General features: G+C 41.5%; 1 protein-coding gene across 6 annotated transcripts in view; it reads right to left on the bottom strand.

Moving 5' to 3' along the window:
• The window catches only part of CACNA2D1 (calcium voltage-gated channel auxiliary subunit alpha2delta 1), a 558,706-nt gene that overhangs the window by 162,067 nt on the left and 368,915 nt on the right, over positions 1-27,724 (bottom strand). For all 6 annotated transcript variants that reach the window (XM_019543648.1, XM_019543647.1, XM_019543646.1 and 3 more), the window contains exons 7-9: positions 8,972-9,044; positions 8,030-8,080; positions 6,533-6,632 (exon numbers count right to left, since the gene is read on the bottom strand). In XM_019543648.1, coding sequence (XP_019399193.1) covers positions 6,533-6,632; positions 8,030-8,080; positions 8,972-9,044 — 224 coding nt within the window. The remainder of the gene's footprint in view (positions 1-6,532; positions 6,633-8,029; positions 8,081-8,971; positions 9,045-27,724) is intronic.

Genomic DNA, 27,724 nt, shown 5'->3' on the forward strand with positions numbered 1-27,724 from the left:
CCCAGTGCTGTCCTGGTATTGCCAGCTCCCCATGGAGGGAACACCCGGACCAGGGGAAAAAAAAAAAAAAAAGGGTTCCCAATAGTATGCTTATCCAATATGGCCCACAGGTTTTATAGCTATGTTGGCTGCATTTTAACAACTTCATAGTTGGTTCCTACTAATGAGCACATGCTGTTTTTGGCGGTAGTTTAATGATAGACAATGCATTTAATGAGGCTTCTTGTATGTGAATTAAGATGAAGGGCTTTTTTCCCCATATTAATTGGGAGAGAAACACCTTGTCTTGTATTCAAGTAAATATGGTATGTAAATATATTTAATATATGTGTGTGTGTATACACATATACACACACGAAGTATTAAATACATATGCATATATATACACAAATGCATGCTATATGTGTATACATATATTTAATGTATGTATGTACTGCATATACCTAGGTATATATGTATTTTATTTATTTTAATATACCTAATACATCTATACATGTTATATGTGTATATAGAGACACACCTGTGTGTGTCTGTGTTTCATAGCTATACATACAATTTCCAGATTGGTTCTGCAGGTAATTGTTAAAAACCAAATGATCCAACAGAACAGATACATTTTGAGACTTTTGATACATTAAAATGGGAAAATAAGGACATTTGAATATTAAAAAGCCTACAGAAGATGCATCTAGCAGTTTAAATGTTTCTAAAAACATTGAGCATGTGGTGAACAACAAAGAAATGCCCCTGTGCTGCAATGGAATTAGTGTATTTAATTTTCTGTTATTTATACCTCCTAAGGTAAATATAAAGGCTCTGATCCAACACCAGATCCAGCACTTATTAAAGTAAATGGGAAATAGGCACTGGATGAGGTCTGAATTATCAGTTTCATCCCAGGGAGCAGCTTTTGTGTGCAATTTGTATTTGGTACAAGAGGACTTGCAATGCTATTTAGAATTCAGTTAAATGAAGATTCATTCATTCCTTTTAGACCCTAAGCTGGTGCTTAGGGTCTGAATATGGTCCACTGACTTCTCGCCTGCATGGCTGCTCATGGAATTGTGTTTCCATGACCCATTCTTAAACCTTTCCTCCTGAATGCTCTCTCTACACATCCTGTCTGCATCTCTCCAGAAACTTCCTCCATTTCCTCTTTTTTACTTTGAGAACCACCTCTTTTCTTTGTTTCAAAATTACAGGCTCATTTCAGGTGTCATTTTTCTTACTTTTTAAAAACATTTTTAACATGATATGAAAGTATTTTCAAAAGGAAATGTCATTTTTAAACAGAAACCAATATATTTAAAGGAAAATTTCAAGTCTGGGGCAGAAAAAGCTGGAGTATTCAAACGCCCTTTAAAAAGTGCTTCAGACCATGCAAATCTGTTTCTCTGGAGGGAAGTTGGGGGGGGGGGAGTTCTGACCATTTTTTTTTTTCAAAATCATAATCTCTAGCAGCTCCAGAGCATCACTCTTTATAGCACATTACCTATTCCTCCTTCCTCCGAAGACACTATGATGGGAATTTTCAAAAGGATCAAAAGAAATTGTCAAACTTCAATTAAAAGTCAGTGGGAGCTGAGGTCTAACATCTTTGGCACTCAGTGGTGATCCCAACCAATAACCTGTTTGGCTGATGTATGGTTCAGTATTAATTCCCCCTAGAATCTGCCTCCTGCATATCTCCAAACCACATTCAGGATCAGCACAATCACCAGATATGTGCTTTTAAAATCTCCCAGAGTATGAGTCTATTATCCCTAACACATGCAGACTATTTAATTTCTGGTTTCTAAACAGTCAATATAGGGCTGAATTTTTAAAAGGTTAAGTGATTCTAAGTAGCCCTACAGCTTCTGGCCTCTAATGTATCAGCTGCTACCAGTTAGTGTTTTTCTTCAGTGCCTTTTTTTCACCTACAGATCTGAACTTGAAATACATTTCTCCAGAAACCTCAGCCTACCCACAATCATAAACAAATTACACTCTGTGTCAACATCTGAAACCAAGTCGCTAAATCATAGCATGCTGGGATTGAATTGCTGCCCCTATCATCTACCACTTACTGCTATCAAAGCATATAACTGGATTAGTGGGAAAACAGCTGTATTACTCATACATTTAAGCTCTTTCTAACAGCAGGTAGCTTTTCTGTAACAAAGGACCACACTTCAGATAGCAGAAATGCAAATCCCAGAGGGAATTATGACATATCAACCCCTGGCAGACTATACATGGCTTAAATAGCCTGTACAGCCCTTTGTCCCTGAAAATGAATGCAAGGGCTATGTTAAACACGTAGGGCTGAAATAGTTTAGCACATTCACTTTTAAGCTTGTTGTTCCCCAGGATTTCTGGCATGCTTGATTAAATCATACTATCATTTCACAGAAATGACTGACGTGATTTTACATTCCAGTCTTTCAGGTGCAGGCACAAATCACTACACATATGGGTTTTAGGGGACAGCGTAGTGGCTGAGGTTAGTTGTTGAACAGCACTGTGTTTAAAACAACACCTTATTACTAAACGTTGCTGAGGTTATTACATGTATCAGGGCACAAAACACTTGTTTTCTTGGTGAAGGTATTCAGAAGGGAAAGAAGAAATTAAGGTAATCTACAATTACTAAAGTTTATATGCTAATATTGTGTCAAATTAAAAGTGCTACCACTTAGATATTTTTTAATATTATTATCATTATTAGCCAACAATGTTTGATATGCAGGATGTTTCAAGACAAAATATTCTGAAGAAATACTAGGGATCATTACATGAAATTACATTACATGATTTTTTGCATTAAAACATTTTTTTTTTGTATTTTGGAGAGATGATACAAGATTTTTAACCTTGTTATCACTATGCTGAAGATGGCCTTTCATAAGCATAGCAGCATTCATTCACATCAGAATCATTTCATTTGCCAAGCATAAAATCAAAAGAATTAAGTCACAGTAGGATTAGAGAGAAATAAAAGGACTTTAAGAGAAAAAGTGATTAATTCAATACTTAACAGAAAATTAGTTTGAGGCTTCATGTATGCTAAGAGTTTTCCCTGCACTGAAATCTCGTATGCAATTTAAAACAATGTGTGCTATTTTTTCAATATTTTGGTAGTTTTATCTTTTGTTTCACTCAAAATAAAGAATTTGAGTGCTGAGAGTTTTTTTAAAAAAGTAAAATCAAATAATAAAAACCAGCATAGTTATTGTTAATTTTGCATTGAGTGAGCTGCATACAAAGAATGCTTATATATAAACCAAACTTTATGGTTAAGCATGTAATTATAATCTCTCCTTTACATGATATGTTGCTGCTGGTGCTTGATTTGACCTTGGGGATTTGGTTGGGTTATAAATACATTAAACAAAATTAAGCAAGTAAAAAAACCCCTAAAACAAAATGTCTCAAGGTTACTTTATTTTTCTAATTCCATAACCTAAAGAAAGCCTTACAGCAGTGAAATCATTTGAAACACCATAGCACATATATCCCGTTCTCTTGTCACATAAAGAAGTCATAACTGACACCCTAATCTTTCCTCATAATTTCAAGTCAAAATAGAATTTGAAATGTTTAAAAACACAAGTTAGATACAATATCCTGCCAGTAATATTTTAAAACACTAAAATGTACCACCCCATCAAATGACCTAAACTGGATTATGTAAAAATGGTTATTGCTGCCAGGTTCTGTTATGGACATACCTGTGGGACTTGCCTGCCCCCAGGGTGAATGCTTCGGGACAAACACATCTTTGACTTAAAAAATGAACTAAAGTTAACACTAACATTGCCACAAAAGCACTAAACAGTTAGTGCCAAAAAAGCATGCTCAAATAGAGTGGGTTACAACTCAACTCCACAATTTACAGTATAAGCATTCAAAAGGTTTTGAATCCCCTTTGAAGCAGTCTGCATTTTCATGCAGTGCTGAATCCTGCTTACCTAGGTCACTTGAGTAAGATGAGAAGGTTTCACTTCTAAGTATTCTAAAGGTTTTTATCCACAGTAGGAACAATTAGCTACTTTATATTTTATAAAGTTCATGGAAAAAAACAGACAACATGAATCTCATTTTGTATATGAAAGCTAATGTATACATACATGCTTCCGGAGGCATTCTGGGAGTGTCAGGTGCAGTTAAGGTTTTGTACGCTTATGGATGAGAACGCTATTCACAGTGAAGCGTGTTTGTCATTCAAAATTACTTAAGTAATGAGTCACACAAGCACAAGTCAGACTTTGAGATCCTCACAAGCTGTACATGCCAAATGCATTTGCTATTCCTTTTTATTAGCTTATGGCTGAAACACAATACAGTAAGTGGCCCAGGTCAACAGAGAACTTGAAGTAGTTTTCTATCACGGCCAGGCAGGAAACATAAGAAATCATAACGTTTCTTACTCTAGAGAGGTTGTGAGAAACTTTATTGGAGAAACTTTACCACATATTTTTCAGGCTGAGCTGCAAGTACCTGTACAGCCCCCTCCTCAGATATATTGCAAAGCAATGAGGAAAAGAATCATTTTAGTCTCTCTGTTCACTTTCTCCTAAATCAGCTTTGCCTAAAACCAACTGAACAATTACAGAAAGGCTTGCTTTCCAGTCTGCCAGACAGAGCGAATCAAGGATAAGCTACCTTTAATGCACCTGCATAATCTGGAGCTCTTAGACCAGCGAGACTCTAAAAGTGCTTGTCAGAGAATATCTAATCAACTATAAGAAAAAGTGATTCTTGGGAAGCCAGATCCTTAAACAGTATACGATGCTATAAACTCAAAGTTACCATTACTAACTAAGTGATTTCTATCAGCTAAGCATCTCTTTTCTCTTAAGTAAATGAGACTTCAGGACGGATGTCAATTCACTAAGCCATGCATTCCTATTTTATTATTGAAAAGCTTCTTGTGTTTCAACAAACAACGGAGCTCACAGTGTGTTTTCCCCTTCCTCACTGTAGCTCAGACCAAAGAAGACTTTATCCACTATTAAAAATTTGAAGACAGGAAATGCCACTTCCATTAAAGGCTCCTTCTCTACTACTACAAGAGAGGTCTAACTAGACTGACAGCTAAAAGATGAAACAGTAAATGGTGTTCAAAGAGATTTTTGACAGTGTCATTTGAGGACTTTCTTCCTGCAGGCTGGTTACAGCACATCAGTAGAAGTTGAAAATTGTCTCCAAAATCATCGCAGAGTTACTCACCACACATACTGTCTCTTGGTGTTACGGATCTGACAGTGTTTCCGTTCTAAATCTCTATATTCAAAGCTTTATAATTCAGACATTAAAAAAGAAAATGCTCCAGGCTAAGCTATGGTATTCAAGGTTTCAGAGTGGAAATTAAGAACACCCGCCTCCACACACACACTACCTTTTAAAAACAAAATTATCTATTTCCCCTTCACTTCATTCTGAACCTGCCTTATTAAACCCCTAGAAAATCAGTGCTAATTCAAATAAACCCTGCCTATTCTGAAGTCTAATATTCCCTGAATCTATAGCATTAGGAAAACGTCAAAGATAAGAATAAATGTTTCTGGGTTTTAGGGAAGTGGGGTGGGTTTTTTTGTTTTGTTATTTTTTTAAGAGAAAGGCATGCAGCATGCTTAATGAATACACATAATGCCCATTTGATGTAGGGGTATAAATGGCATAAATATTTTCTCTTTTTTCTAGATATTTTTTCTTTTATTCTCCATGCCATTCCTTATGCATCCTAATATATTCTGCTTGTCTGAACGCTGCTGCACAATAGGCAGAGGTCTTGACTGAGCTTTCCAAAATGACCCAAGTCCTTTTCCTGAATGGATGTAGTTAGTGTAATATGCAAATAATTCCAATTATGTTCAGTCCAAAGTGTATTAATTTTGTATTTATGAACTCTTTATTTCTTCTTCTGACTAGCTGTCTATTCACTTTGCATGATTAGGTCTCAGTGTAGCCTTCTCCAGTCTTAAATATGACATTATTTTAGTTAAAGCAAATACTGACACCTCACTATTCACCCCTTTTCCAGACCAATAACTAATTAACTTCATGTAACTATACACCAACAGGCAGTTCAGCCCATTATGTGCGAGTGTACATGACTACACTATGTGAAGGGCAGTGAAGAAGCTATCCTCTTATTCTTGTATTAGTGTTCTATCTCCAGGGAGACTCTCTCATATATTGCACTATAAAGGCTGCTAATTACCACTGATCTCAGTGGAATCAGCATTTACAGAAGAAAAAAAATATTTTTAATAAAGACCAAGAAATTATTACAGGGTAAATAGCTTCGTTTAGACCATGGTAAATTAATGGTGCTGTGATTGCAACCAACTCCTAATTTCAAATCCATGTATATGAATGCTTCATTGTTTTTCATTTATTTAATTATGTTTGTACAATATAAAATACTTTATATCAGATTTGGCAGTTTGGTATCGCCGTGGGTCCACGCCTAAGATACAGTTCAGTCTCCAAATATGTTGCAGGTAGCCTGCCAGTGCTAGTTACTGAAAGAATTGATACTCACTGAAACTACATTCACAAAGTCATCATCAGATAAAGTTTCTAGCATCTCAATGACGGAGGTTCGGATCAGTTTCAGTGTCAGTCCGCTAACACTCCCACTCCTGTATAGCAGACAACCACAAAAACAAATATCAGATTTAATTAATTTGATTAGACACACTGAAAATATACAAAGGAACTTGATCATATAAACCTGTTCCCATATTTTGTGCTTTTATATTGAAGATTGCTCTTGAAATACTTACTCAGGCCCAGATCTTACTACTCTGTAATAGCAGCAATTGTTACGAAAAGAAAATGTTCCAAACATAGAACCCAATGCTGTAACTTTGTGGCTCAGAAGGAACCTTTTTAGCACAAGAGTCCTACTGATTGAACTGACTTCTCATTTTCATTTCATCTTTGCTTTAAGAGTTTAATCACATTCAAGTTATGTGTTCCTTAAATATTCTTCTACTCTCTGGCATTCATTTAGTGCTTTAAATTTTCAGGGATCTAAAAGGGCACCTTGTTTGCTTTAGGGCAAAGCTCAAATTGCGGGAATTGCAAATGCTGTTTAAACACATTTCTGATATAGAAGTATTTGGCTGAGTTTAAAAGCATCCAATGCAATCTCTCCCACTGAGTGCAAAAACCAATGAATAGATTTTTTATTTTTTTCCAGTACAAAGCAATCTGTGAGATGCATCAAGCTCAGCGGGTCTTTTAGCCCCTTGGCATTAGCTTAACAAAGGATGTCTTGACATGAGCACAGAGAGATATATTTTTTTAAGAATTCCTTCCTTTAGGCTTCATACTGTGTGGAATAAATTGTAGTAAAATACCAAACAGGCATTGATTTAGACTATACAATGGGGAATGGGGAATGTAAATCTGTCATGCCATTTTTACACCTGTATTCATTAATATCACTGTAAACAGCTCAATTTGAATAACAGACCAATAAAGAAAAATATACAAAGCTATATATTCTAAAATATGCCTGTTTTGATTAAATGTCAACTCCTCTGGTCTTTTAATTTGCCTCTGCAGTCAAAAACTGGTCTAAAATAACTAGACTATATTTTTACATTGAAATATCTATTTTGACAGATTAGGAATGAACATATTGTCAACTTTCATGAGGGTAGACTGAAAGCTTTTTAGTAGCACAGAGATCATAAAGAGCTGGAATACGTTACAAAACTACATAAGCCCTCCTCCCTCATTATAACAAATCCAGTTCCTTTCAGTCATTTCTTTGCTGTTTTACAACACAGATATTCACCTATGAAATATTAAACTGTTTGCTTAAGCGATTGACACGTTGAAATTATAATAATATCAAATTGATTAAAAAACACGTAAAATTGAAAACATTTTTTTGACACCAATTCATGTGTCTTTCAAGACGGGCTTTTTCTTAGCTTCTAAATTCAGCTCTCCTTCAACACAGCCTTTGTTCAAAAGGTGACAAATGCTTCTTATCCCTCCACATATCCAGTCTTTTAGTACTTACGCATCGACTAAAATAAGCATGTCTTTGGGGGATGCAGCTCCTTGGATGTACCTAAAATAAATAAATTACAGGAGAACAAAAGGTAAGGATTTGAAAATGTTAGCCCAACACTTGATCTAAAGAACTACTAACCTCTAAACCTATGTCTAGCTGGACCAAAGAAATCCTTTTATTCCCTATTCTATCTGGATAGGAAACTCTTATACCATGACATTTTTTCCTCTTATTATTTCTTCACCTGGATAAAGCAAGATTCAATAGCAAAAGGCAGGCCTGGAGGTAGGATGTAAAAAAGAAAATCACCATTTTCATATGTCAATTACTAAAAAAGGTGAATAGAATTTGAGAGCTAAAGATATTCTGATGACAGGTGAATTATTCCATCAGTCCCTCAGGAGAATAATATATTCAGCTAGTACAAATGCATAAGCATTATGCACTATGACCTAATGGGAAAAATAGAGAGTATCAGTGTTAAATAAGAGCATTTTTAGAGAACTTCTATTGCAGTGGAAATTTTGCTGATTCTTGTATTGACTACTCAGGACTATATAAATAATTTAAGAGAAGACAATAGTTCAGTTGAAAGCAATTTAAGACAAAAAATAATGTAGTCTGATCATCCTAGTTCAGACTTGGTTTGTTGCCTTCAATGGAAGTGTCTAATTGTCTTGCTTTCATTCCATTCCATTTCTCATAAAGACAAGGCCTTCTTGTAAAGCAGTATGGTCCTGTACAAATGCTACCTCCCCAGAAAGTGAAATCGAGTTTATAAAGACAAGAAAAATATATTAAAATGAAGATTTCTATTCTCAACAGTTACTTTTCAGAACAGGATTTTGTGCACAGTTTAATTCATATTTTCATTTTTCCCTTGTGTTTTCACAGAACATACAGAAAGCTAACAACTTCATATGCTTCTCTTCTCTACAGGAAACTTACCATGGTCTTCTGCGAACATCATAGAGGTCTATCTTGTTGTTTTGAGATCGACTTTTAACTACCCATGGAGAGGCTAATAATAATAAAAAAGAAAAAAAATAAATAAAACAAAACCAGATACATTGTGCTTATATTAGTATAATATATATTAACTGAATAAAGAATGGTAAATTCCTTTTTTAAACCTTTAAAATATGATATGTCAATATCACCTTATTACCACCATATAAACTCTAACATGTGGCATGTAGTTAGAAGGTTCTCTACTTCCACAATGTATTTTTGTTTATTAAAATAGGTTTAATAAGCACATTTCTTGCCTTATTGTAATTAATGGGATTGGCATCAACTATAATGGAGTCAAAATTTCATCTATGTTCTTTTGGGACGAGAACAATTTGATATTTTATTACAAACTATTTTATTATTCTGATCTATAGGAATGCAAGTTTGATCTGAAGCCCATTGCAACTTCTCTATTGGCTTTAGCAAGTTTTCATTCAAAGTATGGAATACACATGCAGAGAAAGCAACACTTTTCCTGAAAACAACATGCAGTGAAAGTATCAATATTGTAAGCTGCAAACCTACAGACTCATTCGCTGAGAAATGTGGGTCTAATAGAGGTATAACTAGGCTAGGGAGACTAGGGCAGACTTGTCAGACATCAAACTGGGGAGCAGGATAGGGAAGGAGGAGAGTAGGGAAGAACATTCTTAATGAATAATTATAAAAAGCATTAAAAGTAAAGCGAACAATATAATATACACACAACAAAATACGAGATGAGCTGATCCAAGTAATCATCCCCCAAAATCAGGGATGGTCAAAATACGGTCCGCAGCAGGACCCTTGGTCCCGCCTGGCCCAGGCACAGTCCAGCCATGGCACATCCTACCACCACCTGGGGATGCAGCGGGGCTCGGGCAGCTCCGTGGCTGGACTGCCTTTCTAGGCAGCTCCTTCCAGCTGCCACCAGTACTGGCCCCAGCTCTGCGGGACTGGCGGGGATCTGCACTGCACAGCCTAAACCCCACGTGCCCTGCCCCTGCTCTAAGCTCAGCAGCAGCAGTGTGGGACAGAAGCTGTTGCTCAGCATGGGCTGGGGAAAGCACTCCACCTTTTGCCCCAGCCTTGCTGCATGCCCAAGGATGGCAGAATGCCCCATGATGCACCATGGTGGTGAGGAGCAGGTGCAGGGCAGGCCAGGGTGGAGCTGTACCTGGGTTCCCACTGATCCGCTCTGGTAGGGGTGAGTCCGGGGTGGGCGCAGGGCAGGGTTGGGACTGTGTACTGTTGACGATGGCAGAGAGGTGACTCAGGGCGCACAGGATCTGAGCTGTTGCGGGCCGGGGGTGGGGACGAGCACCAACTACCTCTGGGGGGGGGGCATGCATGGGGGTTCACATGCATACCCTACCATACCCACAAATCCTTTAATTTGAGCAAAATTAATATGCTTGGACAGCCTGATTTAAAAGTCCTTTCCACGTTTAAAATATATGTGACATTGAAATTTCCAGGTCTACAAAGAACAATTTCTAAGAATTGAATAGACTGAGACAAATTGCTCAGTAGATTGGTAGCATAAAATATACAGATTAAGCATATGGGACAACATCATTTCATTATGATGCACTGGATGGACTAAAAATTTCTGTTTACTTAATTACATCTACCTTAATTTTTTATATTTTGTGAATTGATAGACCCATTACTCTTGTGGTCTATAAAGACTAATTCATGTATTAAAATCTGATCTAAAAATTCTTGCTTGAAACACTCTCCCTGAGACTTAAGAAATGCATATTTAATTTAATCATTCAGGTTTATTTGAACTGTGTTCTCTAGATGTGCGTACAGAATGTAATTCAAAACACAGCCAAAATGAAACAGTACTAATGTGCAAAGTTATAGCCCCTTCCCATGTCATCCAATTAAAACTTTCATTAAAAAGCCCTCCCACTCAAGCAATACTGCACAGGAAAGTCTAGGAAAAAAAGATAATTGAAATTATTTAAATGGCTCAATTTGGATTTGTTCCAGGGTGTACCATTAAGATGACTTCTAAACATCTTTTAAAATATTGTTCCTTACATCATTGCAGTTATAATTGCCCAGAGCAATTTGCTCAGATAATTGAATTGGAGAAAAAATATCATCTTAAATGGCCTTTCTTATCTCAGACAAAAGATAGGTCTGACTTTAATTGCTATGTGCAATGCTATGTTAAATTAATGGCAACTCAGAAGTTGAAAGATGGTACTAAATTTCATCAAGTGCTCTTGCTATAACAGTGGAGAAGTTCACCCATCTTTAATTTAAGATGGCTGTTGGTCCAAATCCTCAGCTGGTATAAGTGATCGTTAGCTCCATGAAGCCCAACAACATATACCAGCTAAGAGTCCAACAGTAATACATCCAATATTTCATTTAAAAATGCTGAGTTATTTTGGGTTTTTTCTCCCCCCGCCCCAAATCAAATTCTGGATATTCAGGAGAAACTTCTGGAATATTAAGTCCATTAGCAAATGAGTACAACTCCATGTGAAGACCACTATAAATCAGTGGGTCTGTAGATAATATTTAGAAATTATTTGCTTTAAATATATCAGTCCCCACTTGGCAAAACAATTACCTGATCCCGAGGTACATACTGTGTGCTTGAATCAAGTAGTTACATGAGCTAAATATATCCAAGCTTCAGGCCTTTTAGGCCCCCTCTACACAGGCAGGTAAAGGCACAAGGGGATGTAATGCACGAGTCACACAATTGTGTCTTCTGCCAGGCCACACGTGTATGGCAGGAGGTGTGACATTAGATCCAGTCACACCTGATCCCAAGCTCCCCCTGCACCAGCAAGGAGCAAGCTTTTATGGCTGGGAGTCCCCTTAGCTGGAAGACACGTGTGGGGCATGAAAACACTGTGGGGCATGAATACCCAGACTTAGTGGGGCGTGAATACCCTGGGGCAGGTTCATGTACCCCTGGGGCTGGGAGATTGCTGCAGCAACAATCTGCCTGCCCCAGGGGCTTCATGCACACCTGGGGCTGGGAAATTGTAGCTGGTAGGACAAAAGTTGGGTCCCAGAACTGGGACGCACGCTGTGGGGACCCAGCATCCACCACTGTGGGATTTGGGTCCCAACAGCTGTGGGGCGTTGCCAGGACCCAGAGTCCATAGCTGCTGGGGCTGAGAGTCCCCAGCAGTTGTAGGACTAACAGCCCTGGTTCTCAAGGTGCACTCCTCAGCTAGGAGCCTACAGCTACGGGCTCTCAGCCACAGGGGAGACCCTGCTAAACATGCAAATTAGGCAGCTATAAAGTAAGTACACATTTTTGAGGACTAACTTTATAGCTTTTTTTGGTGTGATAGCTGCTTTGCACATATAGCTGGTCTCAAGGTAATTGTGCAATTAACCAGCATAACTGGAGAGGGATGAGAGGGGCACTCACCCTGGATACTGACTTAAGAGGTGGCATAAGAATTGTACCCATCCCCACCCACAGCCTGGGAGCTTTGGCTATGGCAGGCATAGCCCACTGTTGCCCAGCCATAGAAGCAAGGCAGCCCTTCACTCTCTGGCATACACCAGGCCCATAGCATGGCTTCCCTGGGGCTGTCCCTGGTGCCTTGCTCATTTTCCCACACCCCTCTAGGAAATGTAACAAAAATCCCAGGGAAGGGCACTATTTAGTTCAAGCCCTCCCCCACATACACTTTGGGATGCAGGGCTGCCTGGCTTCTATGGCTCGGCAGTGCTGGGCTACACCACAGCAAAGACTCCGGGGTGGGGGGGGCAAGGACATTCTGGTGCCCCTGCTGAGTCTGTTCCTCAGATGCAACAACATAGGTACATGCTATTATAGCCACAGGAGCTGCCGCTGAGTGCAAAGAGCACCAGGGAAGGTAAGCCTCTTTGCCCCCACCCTCCTGTTCTGACTAGGGCACTGAAGTTTGCTATGCCTCTGTGGACACATGTAACACTGAAACATAAGTCCTTTGAAATGCTTCAAAGGGTGAGTGGACAGATGCACTTACCCTTTGAAATATTTCAAAAATAGTCGCTGCGGAAACACTGAGTTCTTCCAAGCTCTTTCTATGTCTGTGCACTCTGTGGAGCATGACAGACTCTTGCTGAGTCCTCTAAAGTCCTACTGCATTCTTCTCCCTCTCCCCAGCCATGGAGGCGAACGCAGCGCTTCCTACTCTCCAGCACCCAGTCTCCACACCTCTTTGTGTCTGTGCTCCCAGGCTAGGGACAGATATTCAAAAGGCCAGAGCCTGAACTGATTCAATCTTTGCAGGTTATTCTACCCTGCAAAGATTTAACCAATTTGCAAGTTCACTTTTGATTTCAGAAATGCAGGCACATGCCTGCAGTGGCTCAGGCCAGAATTCAGGGGTGCTACAGCAGCCCTCCCCTCCCTTTGGCAGCAGACACTTTTCCCCCTGCTCCTGCTCAGGCAGTGGGGGGCCTGGCCAGAGCCAGCTGGCATGGACCTGCTATCTGCCTAGGGCTGGGGGTGCAGAGCTGGGTTGAGCTGAGCTGCCCCGTGGGTACTGCTGAGCAGATGTGGAGGGGCCAAACGGGTTGGGTCACAGGGGCTGGGTCCTTCCCAGCATGCTGCCGCTTGGGCTGGGGCCATGGGGGCTGCACGAGGGCTGTGCAGCCAGATTACTCCCAGCTCCCCTTGCCCAAGTTCGGCAGGGCTGTCATGGAGGCCCTTTCCAGAGGCTGCAGCTCTGTGACAGCCCAGCCTAGGAGGCACTGGCAGGCCCCGAGCCCAGCAGCCATCCATCGCAGCCACTGCCACACCCCCATGCCCTATGGGGTGGCTCTGGCTGCTTCACAAGCTGCAGGCTGGCCAGGGCCAGGCAGGCTGTTCTGCCTCCCTCACCTCCAGCTGCCACGACCAGTGCTGTTGCCATGGCCCCTACCCCTGCCCTTGCTGCACCATGCCACACCACTCTGGGTGGGAGGATGGGAAGCGTCAGTCCAGTGGCTTCTGCCCAGGGCATGGAGCTCTGGCTCCAGTTCTAGCTGCCTTCAATCCCCTCCAGCTGCTCCTGTGGATGGGTGCAGTGGGTGGAAGGGAGCCAGAGCTGGAGACAGAGCTCCATGCCTTGAGCAGAAGATGCCAGGCTGAAGCTTCCCATCTGCCCACCCAGAGCAGTGTGGTGGGGCAGAGGTAGGGGACAGGGGTGGCAACAGCAGTGGCTACAGCAGCAGCAGCTGGAAGTGAGGGGGGCAAAACAGCTCACCGGGCCCCAGGGCCCATCAGCACCTCTGAGCTGCCTAGGCAGCCCATTACCCTGCCAGCTCCCACCACTGGGTTGGGCTGTCACAGAGCCACAGCCCCTGGGAAGGGCCCTTCCCAGCTGAGGCTCCATGACAGCCCCGCCTGGCCTGGGTGCAGGGAGCTGGGAGCAATCTGCCTGAACAGCCCCGGCAGCCCCAGGCTGCTGGGAAGGGCCTGGCCCCAATGGACTGGCCCAGGCTGGCCACTCCACATCCACTCAGCAGCACCTGCAGGTCAGCTCAGCCCCACAGTCCCAGCCACTGGCAAGGCATGTGGATGGCAGAGCTATGCCAGCTGGCCACCCTCCTTCCCCTGCTACTGGAGAGGGGAGGGGAGAAATGGCTCACAGGGGCTGCTTCACCCTGGTAAAGTGGACCAAGGCTGCTGGTAGGACAGGGGAGAGAGAGGAGATTAAATCCCCCTCCCACGCCCTGTTTGCTTCAGGCTATGGAGGGGGTGAGGTGGGGGGGAAAGAGGCGCTGCTACATCCTGGCCAGGCAGACCCTGGCTGTGGTTACCCAGTGGGAGAGGGAAGGGAGGTGGGGAGTAAGTGCCTCATGGGGCCATGCCAGGCAGTGTCTGGCCATGCCCTGACCCTGCTCTGGGTAGAGAGCAGAAGGGCAGGGCCAACTCTGCTGTCTGGAGAAGACAGTACAGCACAGGCCAGCCCAGGGCTGCAGAGCATGCTGGGAGGCTCTGGTTTAACTTAAACCAAGAAGGGGTCTGGGACAGAAGTTGCATAAACTGGTTTGACCCAAATCAGTTAAGTCTGATACATTCAACCAGGTTTATCTTAAATCAGTTTCAAAATAGCCAAAACTGTTTATATGAGTTGAACTTGTGTTCACTTACAGGTGTAAACCACTTTCCGATCACTTAAACCAGTTTATGAGTAACTTCTTTCCCTAGCCCTGGTTGTGGTGGGGGGGAGAGGGGGGAGGAAGAAGAGTGATCTCCTCATTCCAACACAAGACCTCCTGTATCATGGTTTTGGGAACTCCTGGTTCGGAAGGAGAGCACAGTATGGGGGAATGGAGCCACAGGACCCAGAACCCTCTTGTCATGGCCTGGGCTCAGAACATACCACTGCATGCAGCCAAAGGGATTTTGAGGTACTTAAGCTGGAGCGGTGTGAGGGTAGCACATTGCAGGACTGCTTCTCTGTCCACAGTAAAGCACTTCATTTTTCAAATGCTTCAAAGTGCAGCTGCATTTATAGTGCTTCAACTGTTACATCTGACCATACCCTCCTTCTCCCTTTCTTTTCCTGGAACTACCACTATTATTTTCTTGTTGACTTAGACAAACCATGCTGGAAGTCTACATATAAGCAACGTTCACTGAGATTTACATTATAATTGAAAAGACGGGGAAAGTTCTGAGATCTTACTTGTGGGCTAGATTATGTAAACTCAAATTAAAGAGCAGAGTGCCTAGTATCACCAAGAGTACTTCCATTGATTTTGATAAGGATTTCAATACCGCTAAGTATCTCACGCAAATTGGAAGAAATGGTTTCATGATTAAGTATGGAGTGCACCATTTATTTCAGATAGCCTCTTATTCACACCAAGAACATACTGGCAACGCTGGTTACCAAGCAAACATAAGTTAATGATGAATCCATTGGTTATATCCTAATATGCTATGGTTGTTATTAAAACTGTTATTTGTGAAGTAGAAGAAATGTAGTAGTTAAATGATGAATGTGTTTAGGACAGCTGAACTTTCTTGATCTATTTTTGATTTATCCACATTTAATTTTGTCAGTATTTAAAGATGTTAGATGCTGTCTATGCTGAGATAAGTAATTATAGATTGAGAAGCCATACACCTTCATGAGAAGGGATGTTCACCTCAGAGGCATGTGCACTCCTTGATCTGTGTGCACAATATTCAATGGCAACAGACAGACCTGCATGAGGATTGAAGCCACTTTATACTTCCAAGCCCCAAAGAGAAAAGCAAATGTAAAATATGTCATGCATTAGAGTAGGGTGCTCAACCTTCAGCCCATGGGCCAAATACAGCCCATCAAGTTATTGCATATGGCCCATGATGCTCCCCGTGGGTTCAGAAACTATGTGGCAGGGGAATGATAGCCATTAATACATCTATGCTGCCTGCCAAGTCCTCAAACCCCAATACCTGTACAGCAGGTTGGAGTCAAGCTAAGCTCCCTTCCCCAACAGTGCTGGACTATACCTCCTTCCCTTCCATTTGGCCTACCCTCTTTCCCCCGTAGAGTCACATTGCATTGGCCTTCCCCCCACGCCCCTCCACAGGGCCAGATGCTGCCCACCATGGCTGCCTGGGTACCAGATTGGGAACACAAGCTGGATCCAGCCCACAGACAGACTGGACACTGCCAATTCAGCCTGCTGGGGACAAAGGTTGGCACCATTGCATTAGAGACATCTTTCCTAATGTTTCATAGTAGTATCCCACTAAAATTGAACTCTATTGATAGTGCAGAGTTCTCCTTTGCACAGTATTTTTGTTTTGTTTTTTTTACCATGTTCATGTTTCATGGATGTCTTTATTGGCATACAGTTTGTCTTTATATTTTCTAAGTATTTCATTTTGATTTGGTATAACCCTTTTATTTCTACTATTTGTACTTTGGTGATATCGGCCTGGATAAGTTTCAGACACGATCAGTTCATGCTGCTTTGCTGATTGCTATGCATGTGGTCATTCCAGGCATATGGAACCTCTCCTTTTCTCTGATTACTCAAATTTACACTACACACTTTTATATAAAGGTAATGGGAAAAATAGAGAGGCTTAACAATTGAATTCAGATGTATATGTATCCATTTTTAAAAATGTATATCAAAGGTATCATCATCTTCATTATTATCTTTCTTAGAAGGGTTTTGCCATACTCTATGCTGTTAGGTATGATGTACTCTTTTGGCTTTTTCTCTTTCCCATTTTCTCTCAGAGCCAAGTTCATTTTTATAATTTTACACTGTGTATTTTAGAATTCATCCATTCAAACCTTGATGGCATAGTATCTATTCTGATTCAAGCTTATTAAGAAGCTTTGCCAAATGATCTTTAAAATTTTGCTCAGGTTAGACAACATTAGGTTGTGAGTCACACCTCAAATCACTGTCACTATTTTAGCTTAGATTAGGTTTCTCATATTACATGCATTCAAGTAAATCCAAGTTTAAAGTGTGGAACTACCCACATTGGAGGAGAAATGTTATTCAACAGCCAACTCCTTAGCTTACTACACTGAAATGGAGGTCCAATCGGAGTCAGCTGGGACAAAGGTGGCTCTGCAGAATCAGGTACATTTCAGTACTGTGTGCACAGTCACGGACTTCATCCATAACTGAATCATGAATGGCTCTAACTATATTAGCCACTGACATCATATTAATCATCATGAACTAAAGAGTAGTTTCGCTATGTGCTATGCGATGGATTACTCAGAAAAGACCCTATGATAATAGTGCAAGTTAGGTTAATACTGGTTACTCTAAACAAAACGGCTCACTTACACATGTGATAGCAGAATCTCTGTGCATGCATGTGAAAAATGAGAGGCAATGCTCTTCCTTTTTTTTTTTTTTAATTTTTAGTCAGTGACATAGTCTATGTCAGCAGATACGGGGAAGAAGGCACAGGCTGTAGTACCATATGTTCCTGTGCTGTCTATGGAAAAGGGATTAAACAAACATCCTCTCGCTTGGATTCCTCTGTACCTCATGCCTGTCTGGGTATGGGCCATTCAGCCCCACTTCAACCTAAATCGATCCAGAAATGGGTTTGCATTAAATGAGGTACTGATTCCATGGCTCAGGTAGCCTCAACACCTTGAGGAGGAAATGAGGAGATTGTACTAGACTGCCCTGTCTTATCTTGTGGGCTGCCTTTCCAAATCCCTGTGAATGTATATGGAACCTAATCTTCTGCTTCTATATAGGTAAAGTGAATTTCATCCTTGTGAAGGGGCTAAAATACTTCAAGATTTTGAAAACACGAAGTACTGAACCAACAGGACATCACATCCTAACTGTCACTAATAAAGACCCTGGCATCGTTTTTTTAAATTTGTAAAATGTTAATTGTAGAGGTTTCTCTTTGAGTGATGGATGCATTGAGCTCATATTGCTTTTCATGTGATGTATGAGGGCTAGCCGTGGTGTGGATCTAGTCACCAAAACTCAAATGCTCTCACATGTCTGGCTTGCATAATGGTAGACATTCAATGTGACAACTGTGGAAATATGAGACCCAATTAAGTGCATTGATTGAGCTTCTGTATCCTGAACATGGTACAAGCAATAAACACTCTAGTCCCTGGCCTTTCTCTCCAGATGTTAAACAATTATAAAGTGAATAATGATCAAAGAGAGACTAATTCTCTTTGCAAGGGAACCACTCTTCCTAACACACTAATTGAATGGATACGTTACAAGCTGAAATGCTTACAAAGTTCATTTTACACACTTTACAGGCACACTTAAATTTTCAATTGTAATGGAGAAAACACGTTATAAAAAGATGTATGAAAAAGTGCACATAGTTCTCTCTCTAACTTCATCTCTGCAAGGGTTCTGATTCACTTTAAATGGATTTTTAGGGTTTCTAGCCTCCTATTACCTGCTACAGTAATAACTTTCTTTAGAGAGTTCAATATCATGGCAAAACTATTACTTGGTGTTAATGGTTAACAAAAGAGCAGATGTGCACAGCAAGTCCTTCACTTAGAGAGATACCATTCTATTTTATTAGAAATTGATTTTTGAAAATTGTTCCATTATTAATTTGCCTAAACAGGAAAAGCTTTAGTAGCTGGTTGAGACAGACTTAAGTAGAATCTGGAGAGATTTTTAAAAGATTTTTTTTTTAGATTATGAGGAAAAACTAATAATGCTGATTCTTATCCTTACCATCTTAAAGCAGAATTTCAAAAACCTTAACAAAATATATTCTTCCAGATATTCAACTTGATTATGTACTTTCTTTAACCTAGGCTATGTATTCACTAGCATCCACAGAGGTTCTAATAATGTATAAAGATAATTCATTATCCCAAAGTACCACCACCACTGGGACTTTTTTTGTAAAACATTTCATAACGTGCTATGTCCATTTATCAAGTGTGTAAACTGAGGTAAAGAAAATCGAAAAATGTGTGCTGTCATGATGAACCAAGGGTAATAAGGGAAAAGAACTCAGATCACCAAAACCCCAATCTAAGACTGCAAAGATCCTAAAGAAACTAAAGAACACACTTACATCTAAATACCTAGGAACTTCACTACCATGAGTTGGACCAACCAGCTAAAGCAGTGCAATGAGATTTGGAAGACTTTGCTTCTATTCTTGGCTCCACAGTAGACAAGTCACTTCATCTTTTGTCACAGATTTTCCATCTGAAGAAGTGGAGGTGATGATACCAATTCCTCCTTTGTAAAATGCATTATCCTGCTTAAGAGCCAGCTCTTGTTATTCATTCAGACTACGCCCAATAGCAATATCAAGGACATATGTAAATATTACTATGAGATAGGAAAGGCAAACAACAATGGTCACAATGGGTTAATGACATTTCTCTCTTTATCATACACCACAGATTAGGCAATTGCATGTTGCCAGTCAGTGGCGGCAGTGCCAATCCCTCAATTTGAAGAGTAAATCTACCATGGCTCATTGGTGGGTCTTGAGCCAACTTAAGGGTGGGGGGGGGTGTAGGGAGGGAGGGGCTTTCTCTGGGGGAGCTGTTGCTGCATCCCCTCCACCAGCTAACTATATTGGAAGGGCTTGGACTCCAGTATAGCTTAGGCTGTGCCACTTCCACCATGACCAGAGCTAATAAGGGCCAGAACTCTGGCAACTGGGGGCGGGGGACGGGAGGGCTTGGCTAAGGACAGAAGCTACACACAAACTGGTTTAAGTCATCAGAAACTAGTTTAAACCTGTAACAGAACAGAAGTTCAGTGCACATAAACCACTTTCAAAATGGCCAAAACTGGTTTAAGATAACCTGGTTAAATGTAGTATCAAACTTAACTCATTTGGGTCAAAGCAGTTTATAAAACTTCTGTCCCAGACCCCTTCCTGGTTCAAGTTAAATTACAGTCCCCCAGTTAAGGGAAAGCATTGGTCACACTTGAAGATAGGCTACAGATACAGGTGGACCTACACAGGCTAGCAAGTTGGGCGGATCGGAATCCGATGAAGTTCAAAGTTGAGAAATGTAAAGGGCTCCGCCTTGGGATGAGCAACCCCCAACACACCTACAGGCTTGGCAGCACCAAACTGACTAGCACCACAAATGAAAGGGTCCTGGGGGTAATAACAGACCACAGTAAGAATATGAGCCAGCAGTGCAATGCTGTAGCCAGTAGGGCAAATGATACTCTAGCACGTATGAATCAATGCATCTCGGGTGAAACCAAGGAGGCGATACTTCCACTCTGCTCAGCACTGGTGGGACCGCAGCTGGAGTACTGCATCTAGTTCTGGGCATCGCACTTTAACAAGGATGTGGACAAGCTTGAGAGAGTCCAAAGAAGAGCCGCCCGTATGATCAGAGTCTTATGTGGCAAGCCATACGAGGAAAGGCTGACAGATCTGGGATTCTTCAGCATGAAAAAAAGAAGCCTGAGAGGAGACCTGGTAGCGACTTACCACTGCACTAGGGGACTACATCAAGGGCTCGGTGAGCAACTGTTCACCAGAGCACCTGAGTGGGAAAACCAGGAGAAATTGCCACAAACTCCTGGAAGACCGATTCAGGCTCAACATTAGGAAAAACTTTTTCACAGTCAGGGTGTCCAAACTGTGGAATAAACTCCCTCCAGAGGTGGTGCACTTACCCTGGAAATCTTCAAGCAGAGACTGGATGGTCAGCTTGCTGGGGTCACTTGATCCCCAGTTATCTTTCCTACTTGGTGCAGGGGGCTGGACCCAATGATCTTTCAAGGTCCCTTTCAGCCTTACAATCTATGAATCCCAGCATACTTTCCAGCCTCGGGCTGGGCTGGGCTGTCTGCTCCAGCAGAGAAGGGTTGGGGGGCAGAGGGAGGGTAAGGACTGCCTGCCCCACCCCCAGCAAACCCCAGCTGGGATCTGGGGCCAGGGAGGGGAGAGTTAACCCTCCCTTCCCCCAAGTACGGAGCTGCCCTGCTAAAGTTACTGCTGGCTATAACTCTGGACTACAAATCCCAGAGGCACCTGGAAGCAGGAAGAGGAAGTGATGAGCAGCCCTCAAGAGTCCTGATGCTGCAATTCTGGACTGCAAATTCCAGAGACCTCAGGGGCAGCAGGAAAAGGAAAGGAAAACACAGCCCATGCTGGCTTCATGCCAGAGAGCCATGCTCTATTGCCCACTCTGGCCTGAGTCACTTCAGGCATATGGTTGCAAAAATGAAATGTCTGTTCACTTGTTAGTCAGTTAAATCTCTGCATTTTAGACTAACCTGAAAAGACTGAATTGATTCAGCCTTGGGCTTTTTGAGTGTCTGTCCTTAGCCCTTAAGTCCAGTGTGGCAAAGTGGCTTTTTCCCACCAACTCAGGGTAGCAGGAAATCAAGTCCCTTATTAGGTCTCGTCTTAAACTTATGTATGTTTTCCATGGCTGGAGGGAACTGTAGAAGTTGTTTGGGTCAAGCCACCCAAATATTTCTGAACATGTCTAGCTAAGACGTACCACCATCTTGTGGACTTTGTGAGTACTGAATAGGCTGCAAAAAGTGAGAGCGGGGAATGATACAGAGTGTGATTTCATCCATTATAAACTTGATATATTTATGTAATGAAAGCAATTCACTGACACTTGAAACTCTTCGGACCCTCAAGAATACCATTCCAGGCTTTTTGTAGCATCACACTCTGGTAAACTACATTTAATATATCCTGAGGGAATTCATTCAGTTTTGTTGTCTATATTGTGATGCATGGCTAATCATTCATCAGAACTGAGTGTGCTTTTAATCTAGTCTTTTCTCAGCCAGACTGTGCAGCCAATCTTTTTAAATAACATCATCTTGTACCATGAACACAAACACTTCCATATCATATTTAGGTGCAGAGAAATCCCTCCCGCTGGTTAGTTTGACTGTAGTCCAAAACAGAAGGATGTCGCTATTACAAATCTTATCATTAGAGTAACAACATAAACAAAAAGAGAGGTGAGGCAATGATTAATAAGGCATTCAGCAAAGGCAATACAAAGACAAAGTAGTTCTTAAGTCTGTTTAATTAGTAATTACTACAGAGGCAATAATGTGCTTCCAATAATAGGATTATAATGAACCATTGATTTACAATTATAATCCCAATTGCATCTATAATTAAGAAGGATTTCAAGATTAGAAGGGGAAACGGCTGAATCACACCTACAGTTCTGTGTAGCCTGCCAAGAATTCAGTAGTTAATTGTTCTTTTGGGCAGTTGCTTTTTCCAGCCTAGAAGTAAAATTAGATAGTGGGATAGATGTCTCACAAAATGCAAATTGGTGAGTATCTGTCATAATTGTATCAAATTAACTTAATGGAATTAATTTATTTCAGTGCAACAAACTTATCCCTGGCTCTCCCATTCACTACAAATTCAATCTGAAACCATATGTTTGGAATTAGGTTTGCGTATGTGCATCTTTCTGCCTGCCCAGACCCCACTGAAATAAGTAAAGAATAAGCAAGTGCACGGCTCAGCCTACACAAAGCCAATTGCAGGACTGAAACTAGTACCAGAAGAAATACAGAATTTGAAAACTGAAAAAAAATCTGTTAATTTAGGTTTGGACCAAACTAGAGTTAATTTCTTTTTTAATTTTACATGAGGCAGAAATTCCAGACCAATATGCATTTTGAAAATACTATGGGATATCATATGAACTGCTTAAATAGCATCTATTATTTAGCAATGAAACTAGCAATAATGCCAAGTTTACACAGAACCTCTTAGGCTATTGCCACAGAGTCAGGACTTGGAGCCTGAAAGTACTTGAATGGGCTTCCAATGTCCCTGGCTTTGGGGCAATCCATATGGCAAGGCTTCACCAGGCTGGACACCCTTGGGCTTCCAGAATCCTGGGCCAACTGGCTTCCAGGACTCTCGATTTCCCAATACTGGCACTCCAGTAGGGAGCTTTTAAGACCTTAGAGCTCTGGCTCTGACAGTTTTTTGGGTGTTGGGAGTTTTCAGGGTCCATCAGTCAATACTGCATTTTCATTCCTATTTCAAAGTTCCCGCCATCATTATAGACACTGGGTTACTGGACAGAAGTAAGCCACCACCACCACTTTCACCCTGGTAGTTTTGTAAATCTTTATCTCCTTTCATGTCATGCCTAATCAACCTGATTGCCTTCTCTGATGACATGACTAGCTCTGTGGATGCAGGGAGAGCAGCAGATGTGATGTATCTTGACTTTAGCAAGACTTTTGTTATGGTCACCCACAACATTCCTGCAAGCAAGCTAAGGAAATATGGGTTAAATGAATGGAGTGTAAGTTGGACAGAGAACTAGCTTGGTCATCAGACTCAGAGAGTAGTAATCAATGACTCAATGTCTAGTTGGCAGTCAACATCCAGTGGAGTGCCCCAGAGGGTCAGTCTTGGAGCCAATTTTGTTCAATATCTTCATCAATAACCTGGAAGATGGCACAGAGTGCACCCTCAGCAGGTTTACAGATGACACCAAGTTGCAGGGAAGTAGACTGGGGACCAACTAACTAACCAGCAGCTCTGAAGAAAAGGACTTGGGGGTTACAGTGGACAGTAAGCTGAATCTGAGCCAGCAGTGCACCCTTGTTGCAAAGAAGGATAATGGCATACTGGGCTGCATTAGTAAGAGTTTTGCCAGCAGGTGGAGAGAAGTGATTATTCCCCTCTATTCAGAACTGATGAGGCCACAACTGGAGTACTGTGTCCAGTTTTGGGCCCCCCACTACAGAAAGGATGTGGACAAATTGGAAAGTGTCCATAGCTATAAGAGTCTTCTATTTAATACTACACTATTGCCAAGGGATATTGTGTATATTAGGCTTACGAGGCCAAGTCTGTGAGCAAGAATGGCCTTGATAAGGACAGATTTGTAACCACAAGGCTGAGAAACAGAAAATTGCCAAAGAAAAATGTCACTTAAAATGTTTTTGGCTATCTGATTTTAATGGCCTGGAACTTTTGATAGTCAACATTGTTAACTTCACATATTTCAGCTACTGTTATAATTATTCACCCATGTCACAAAATTTAGGAGAGTCACTTTAGAAAAAATATTTAACAAATTACATGACAATCTTTGGAGTTTGATATATTTTATCTTAACATAGCAACTTTCTACATTTCTAGTGTGTTACAATTAGACATGTCTTTAGTCACTGGTGAAATGTCAACCATGGCTTACAGCAACCATTTCAATCATAAGGCATCAGTAGAGATTGTAGAGGAGTCTGGCTTCATTAGATCAAGTCCCAGCACACTGCAGAGAGCACCTTCTGCAGTGATTCCCACCCCCCCGCATTTTCTTCATAGTTGGGTGAAGGGTGGAAGAGCAAGAACAGGAAAGAGGCTGGGATCTTGTTTATGTCCTCAATCAATGTACCAGCCAATACACTGGTACTCATTTCAGCTGCTTTCAATGTTAAAAACCCCCCAAACAAATGACATTTTATTTTAAACCTGCCACATTCCTGTGCCGAGCCCAGCGCATGCCCAGTGGAGGCAATGTGTTAGTTGCATCCAGCTTGCCCAACATCTGTATAGATCGAGTGCTTTAGTGGGGCCTTTTTGGTGCTTTAATTTAATAGCTGATTGAATCAGCTCTAGATAAAAGCAGCACAAAGTCCCATTGAAGCACCTGCTCTATACAGATGCCATGGAGCCAGACTGAAAGAATGCAATCCTGCTTCTGGTAAAGTCCATTTTTGGGGTTTTATTTTTAAAATGTCTGCAAGTAGCATTCATTATTATTTCCCCTTTAGAGTGGGGCATTGGGAGAAGTCTGAAGCAGGTTGAACTCTCTGTTTCCTGATTGTTGCAGATTATGACTGAAAATATCTAGCCCTTAAATATGAAGCTTTGAATATACCCCTCCTGCTGGAGATCAGGACCCCTTCTTTGCTCTCTCAGCCCTGAACGAATCTTTTATAACCCCCACTCTTCTCTGAGTAATTGTCTGTACATATGCTACTAGTGGAGACTCTCAAGCAATATCGTATTTAAAGGAAATTGGTACCGAGGTCTCATTTGAATACTGACTGAAGTACTGAAAATTTTCCAAGAACAGCATCTGCTCCAGAAGCCTGACCTCTAGTATAATGCTTAGTGAACACGCACAGCAAAGACTAAGTGGCAGCTCCGTAATTTGCAGAAGAGGCTGTTTTAGTAGCTCACGGTCTGGTAGCATGAGTTTTAATTTATACTAACAGTGTATTATGGCAATCTGAAATCCATTTTGATCATCTTTGAGGGAACAATACTTCATCCTTAACTTTTCTGAGAGGCAATTAAGGGCTATGAAGATAATTTGAAACGTTTAATGCTGAGTATATATAATTAAGTTATTTATCCTTATTTCATGTGGAAAGTATTCTTTATAGCTTACCATCTTACACTTTGGAGGCAGGAATGAAGACCAAAGACAGCAAAACACTTATAAAAAGCTCAGAATTCATGAACATGACGTTCTGATGCACTTTGGAAGAAAACTAGGGTGCAGCTCCTAAGGCCTGAGTCTGGAACCCTGATTGTGAGAAGGAGGCACCAACACAATCAAATACAGGGAGCTGTATCCTCCTTGAGCTCCCTTAGCACTCAGGCAATCAATGATACAAGTGGCTACGCATGTACTAGAGGCTTGGACAGCTGTTCTGGTTCTCCAGGGAGAATCCCTGCTCGCTCTGGAGAAACCACGAGTGTACAGAAGTTCATCATTTTTCTCCTAGAGTTAAAGCAGCCAGCTGGGGAGAAAAATAATGTGGGAACCATGTAGTGAAGTGGCTTCTAACGGAATCTCTCTCAGGAGACATAACTGGTATATAGGCAGCAGATGCAGAGCCAGCCTCCACAATCCCAGCGTGCTTTGCTTTTTCTCCTCCCCCACTCTGACATGGGGAGGTAGAGTATGTGTCAGTCTTACAGGGGAAGGGAAAGACTGGAGGGCTTTTGTGCATGGCACAGACCCCTACCTGCCTATCCCTGCCTACACTGCTGTACAAAAAAGCCTGCAAAGGTCTCCGAGACCGCTGGCAGTCCAGGCTCTTTGCTTCTCGGTCTAAACTTCTGTACAGGTCAGTTTTCGTCTCAGTAACAAACAAACAAACCTGGGAGAGCTGTCTTGGATAATCTGAATGTGTAGATGTAGCCTAGGTCTATATTTTCTAGGATAAGGAATGTGTTGGACAGTGATCCCTTCTTGAACCTTCCTGTGGAATAGAAGAATTTGCATTTTCTGTTTCTCTCATAGGAAAAAGATCGATGTTTGAGTGTCCCTGAATTTTAAAGACGCTGTTTACAACAGAGTATTTCATCAACCAAGACGGAAAAAAAGGAGGAAAGAAAAAGTCTTCTCAATTAACCTATTGCACCATTCATGGTGTGTGCCTGCAATGCGGTTTTGATATTAAATATACCACTTGGACCGCTGCATCGCTTCTTTGACTAGGAGAAATGATCTTGCACTTCATCGCATTTTTACATAAAATACTGTGGTCATACTGTCATGATTAGAATGTTTTTTTCCACAACAGAGACAGGAATGCTGGATGGAATAAAACATATTGCTTGAAGATTTATTATATTTATGTGAAAGCAAGATTCCCAGTCTGTGAGTCCAATAGTAGGAGTCTTGACTGGGCTCAGAGGTAATTAGTCAGTGATGGTGAAAGAAGTGTGAAGTAGTAAACTCTGCAAACATTATCAGGGTGCAGCCACCTGAACAGAGATTAGACATGTTGAGGAATGTTAATTTTCAAATCTACTCAATGAATCAGTGACCTGAATACTGACTTCAATCAATGTTGAAAACAAGGTACAGCAAAAGCTGTGTTAACTGGCACTTTATTAGCCGGAAAACTTGATTAACCGGTATCGGGGGGATGTGGCAAAAGCAAAACTGGAAGTACCACTTCCGGGTTTCGCCACTGCCACGAGCAGAGTTCTTGCCACTTCTTCGGCCCACGGCCCAGGGCAGAGCAGCCTGCATGGGGTCCCCTCCCTGTCCCCTGGCACACTGATGCTGGGGAGTGCACCAGACGGTGCACATTTGATTAACCAGCATATTTGATTAACCAGCTTCCCCCATTCCTGGGGGATGCCAGGTAACAGAGCTTTTCCTGTAGATGCAGTCAGGCATAGATTTCATAGACATTAGGGCTGGAAGAGACCTCAGAAGATTGAGTCCAGCCCCCTGCCCAAAGGGCAGGAAGTCAGCTGGGGTCATAGGATCCTAGCAAGATAAGCATCTAATTTGCTCT

This window comes from Crocodylus porosus, unplaced genomic scaffold (assembly GCF_001723895.1).
Source record: "Crocodylus porosus isolate Cpor-Errol unplaced genomic scaffold, CroPor_comp1, whole genome shotgun sequence".
Lineage (NCBI taxonomy): Eukaryota > Metazoa > Chordata > Crocodylia > Crocodylidae > Crocodylus > Crocodylus porosus.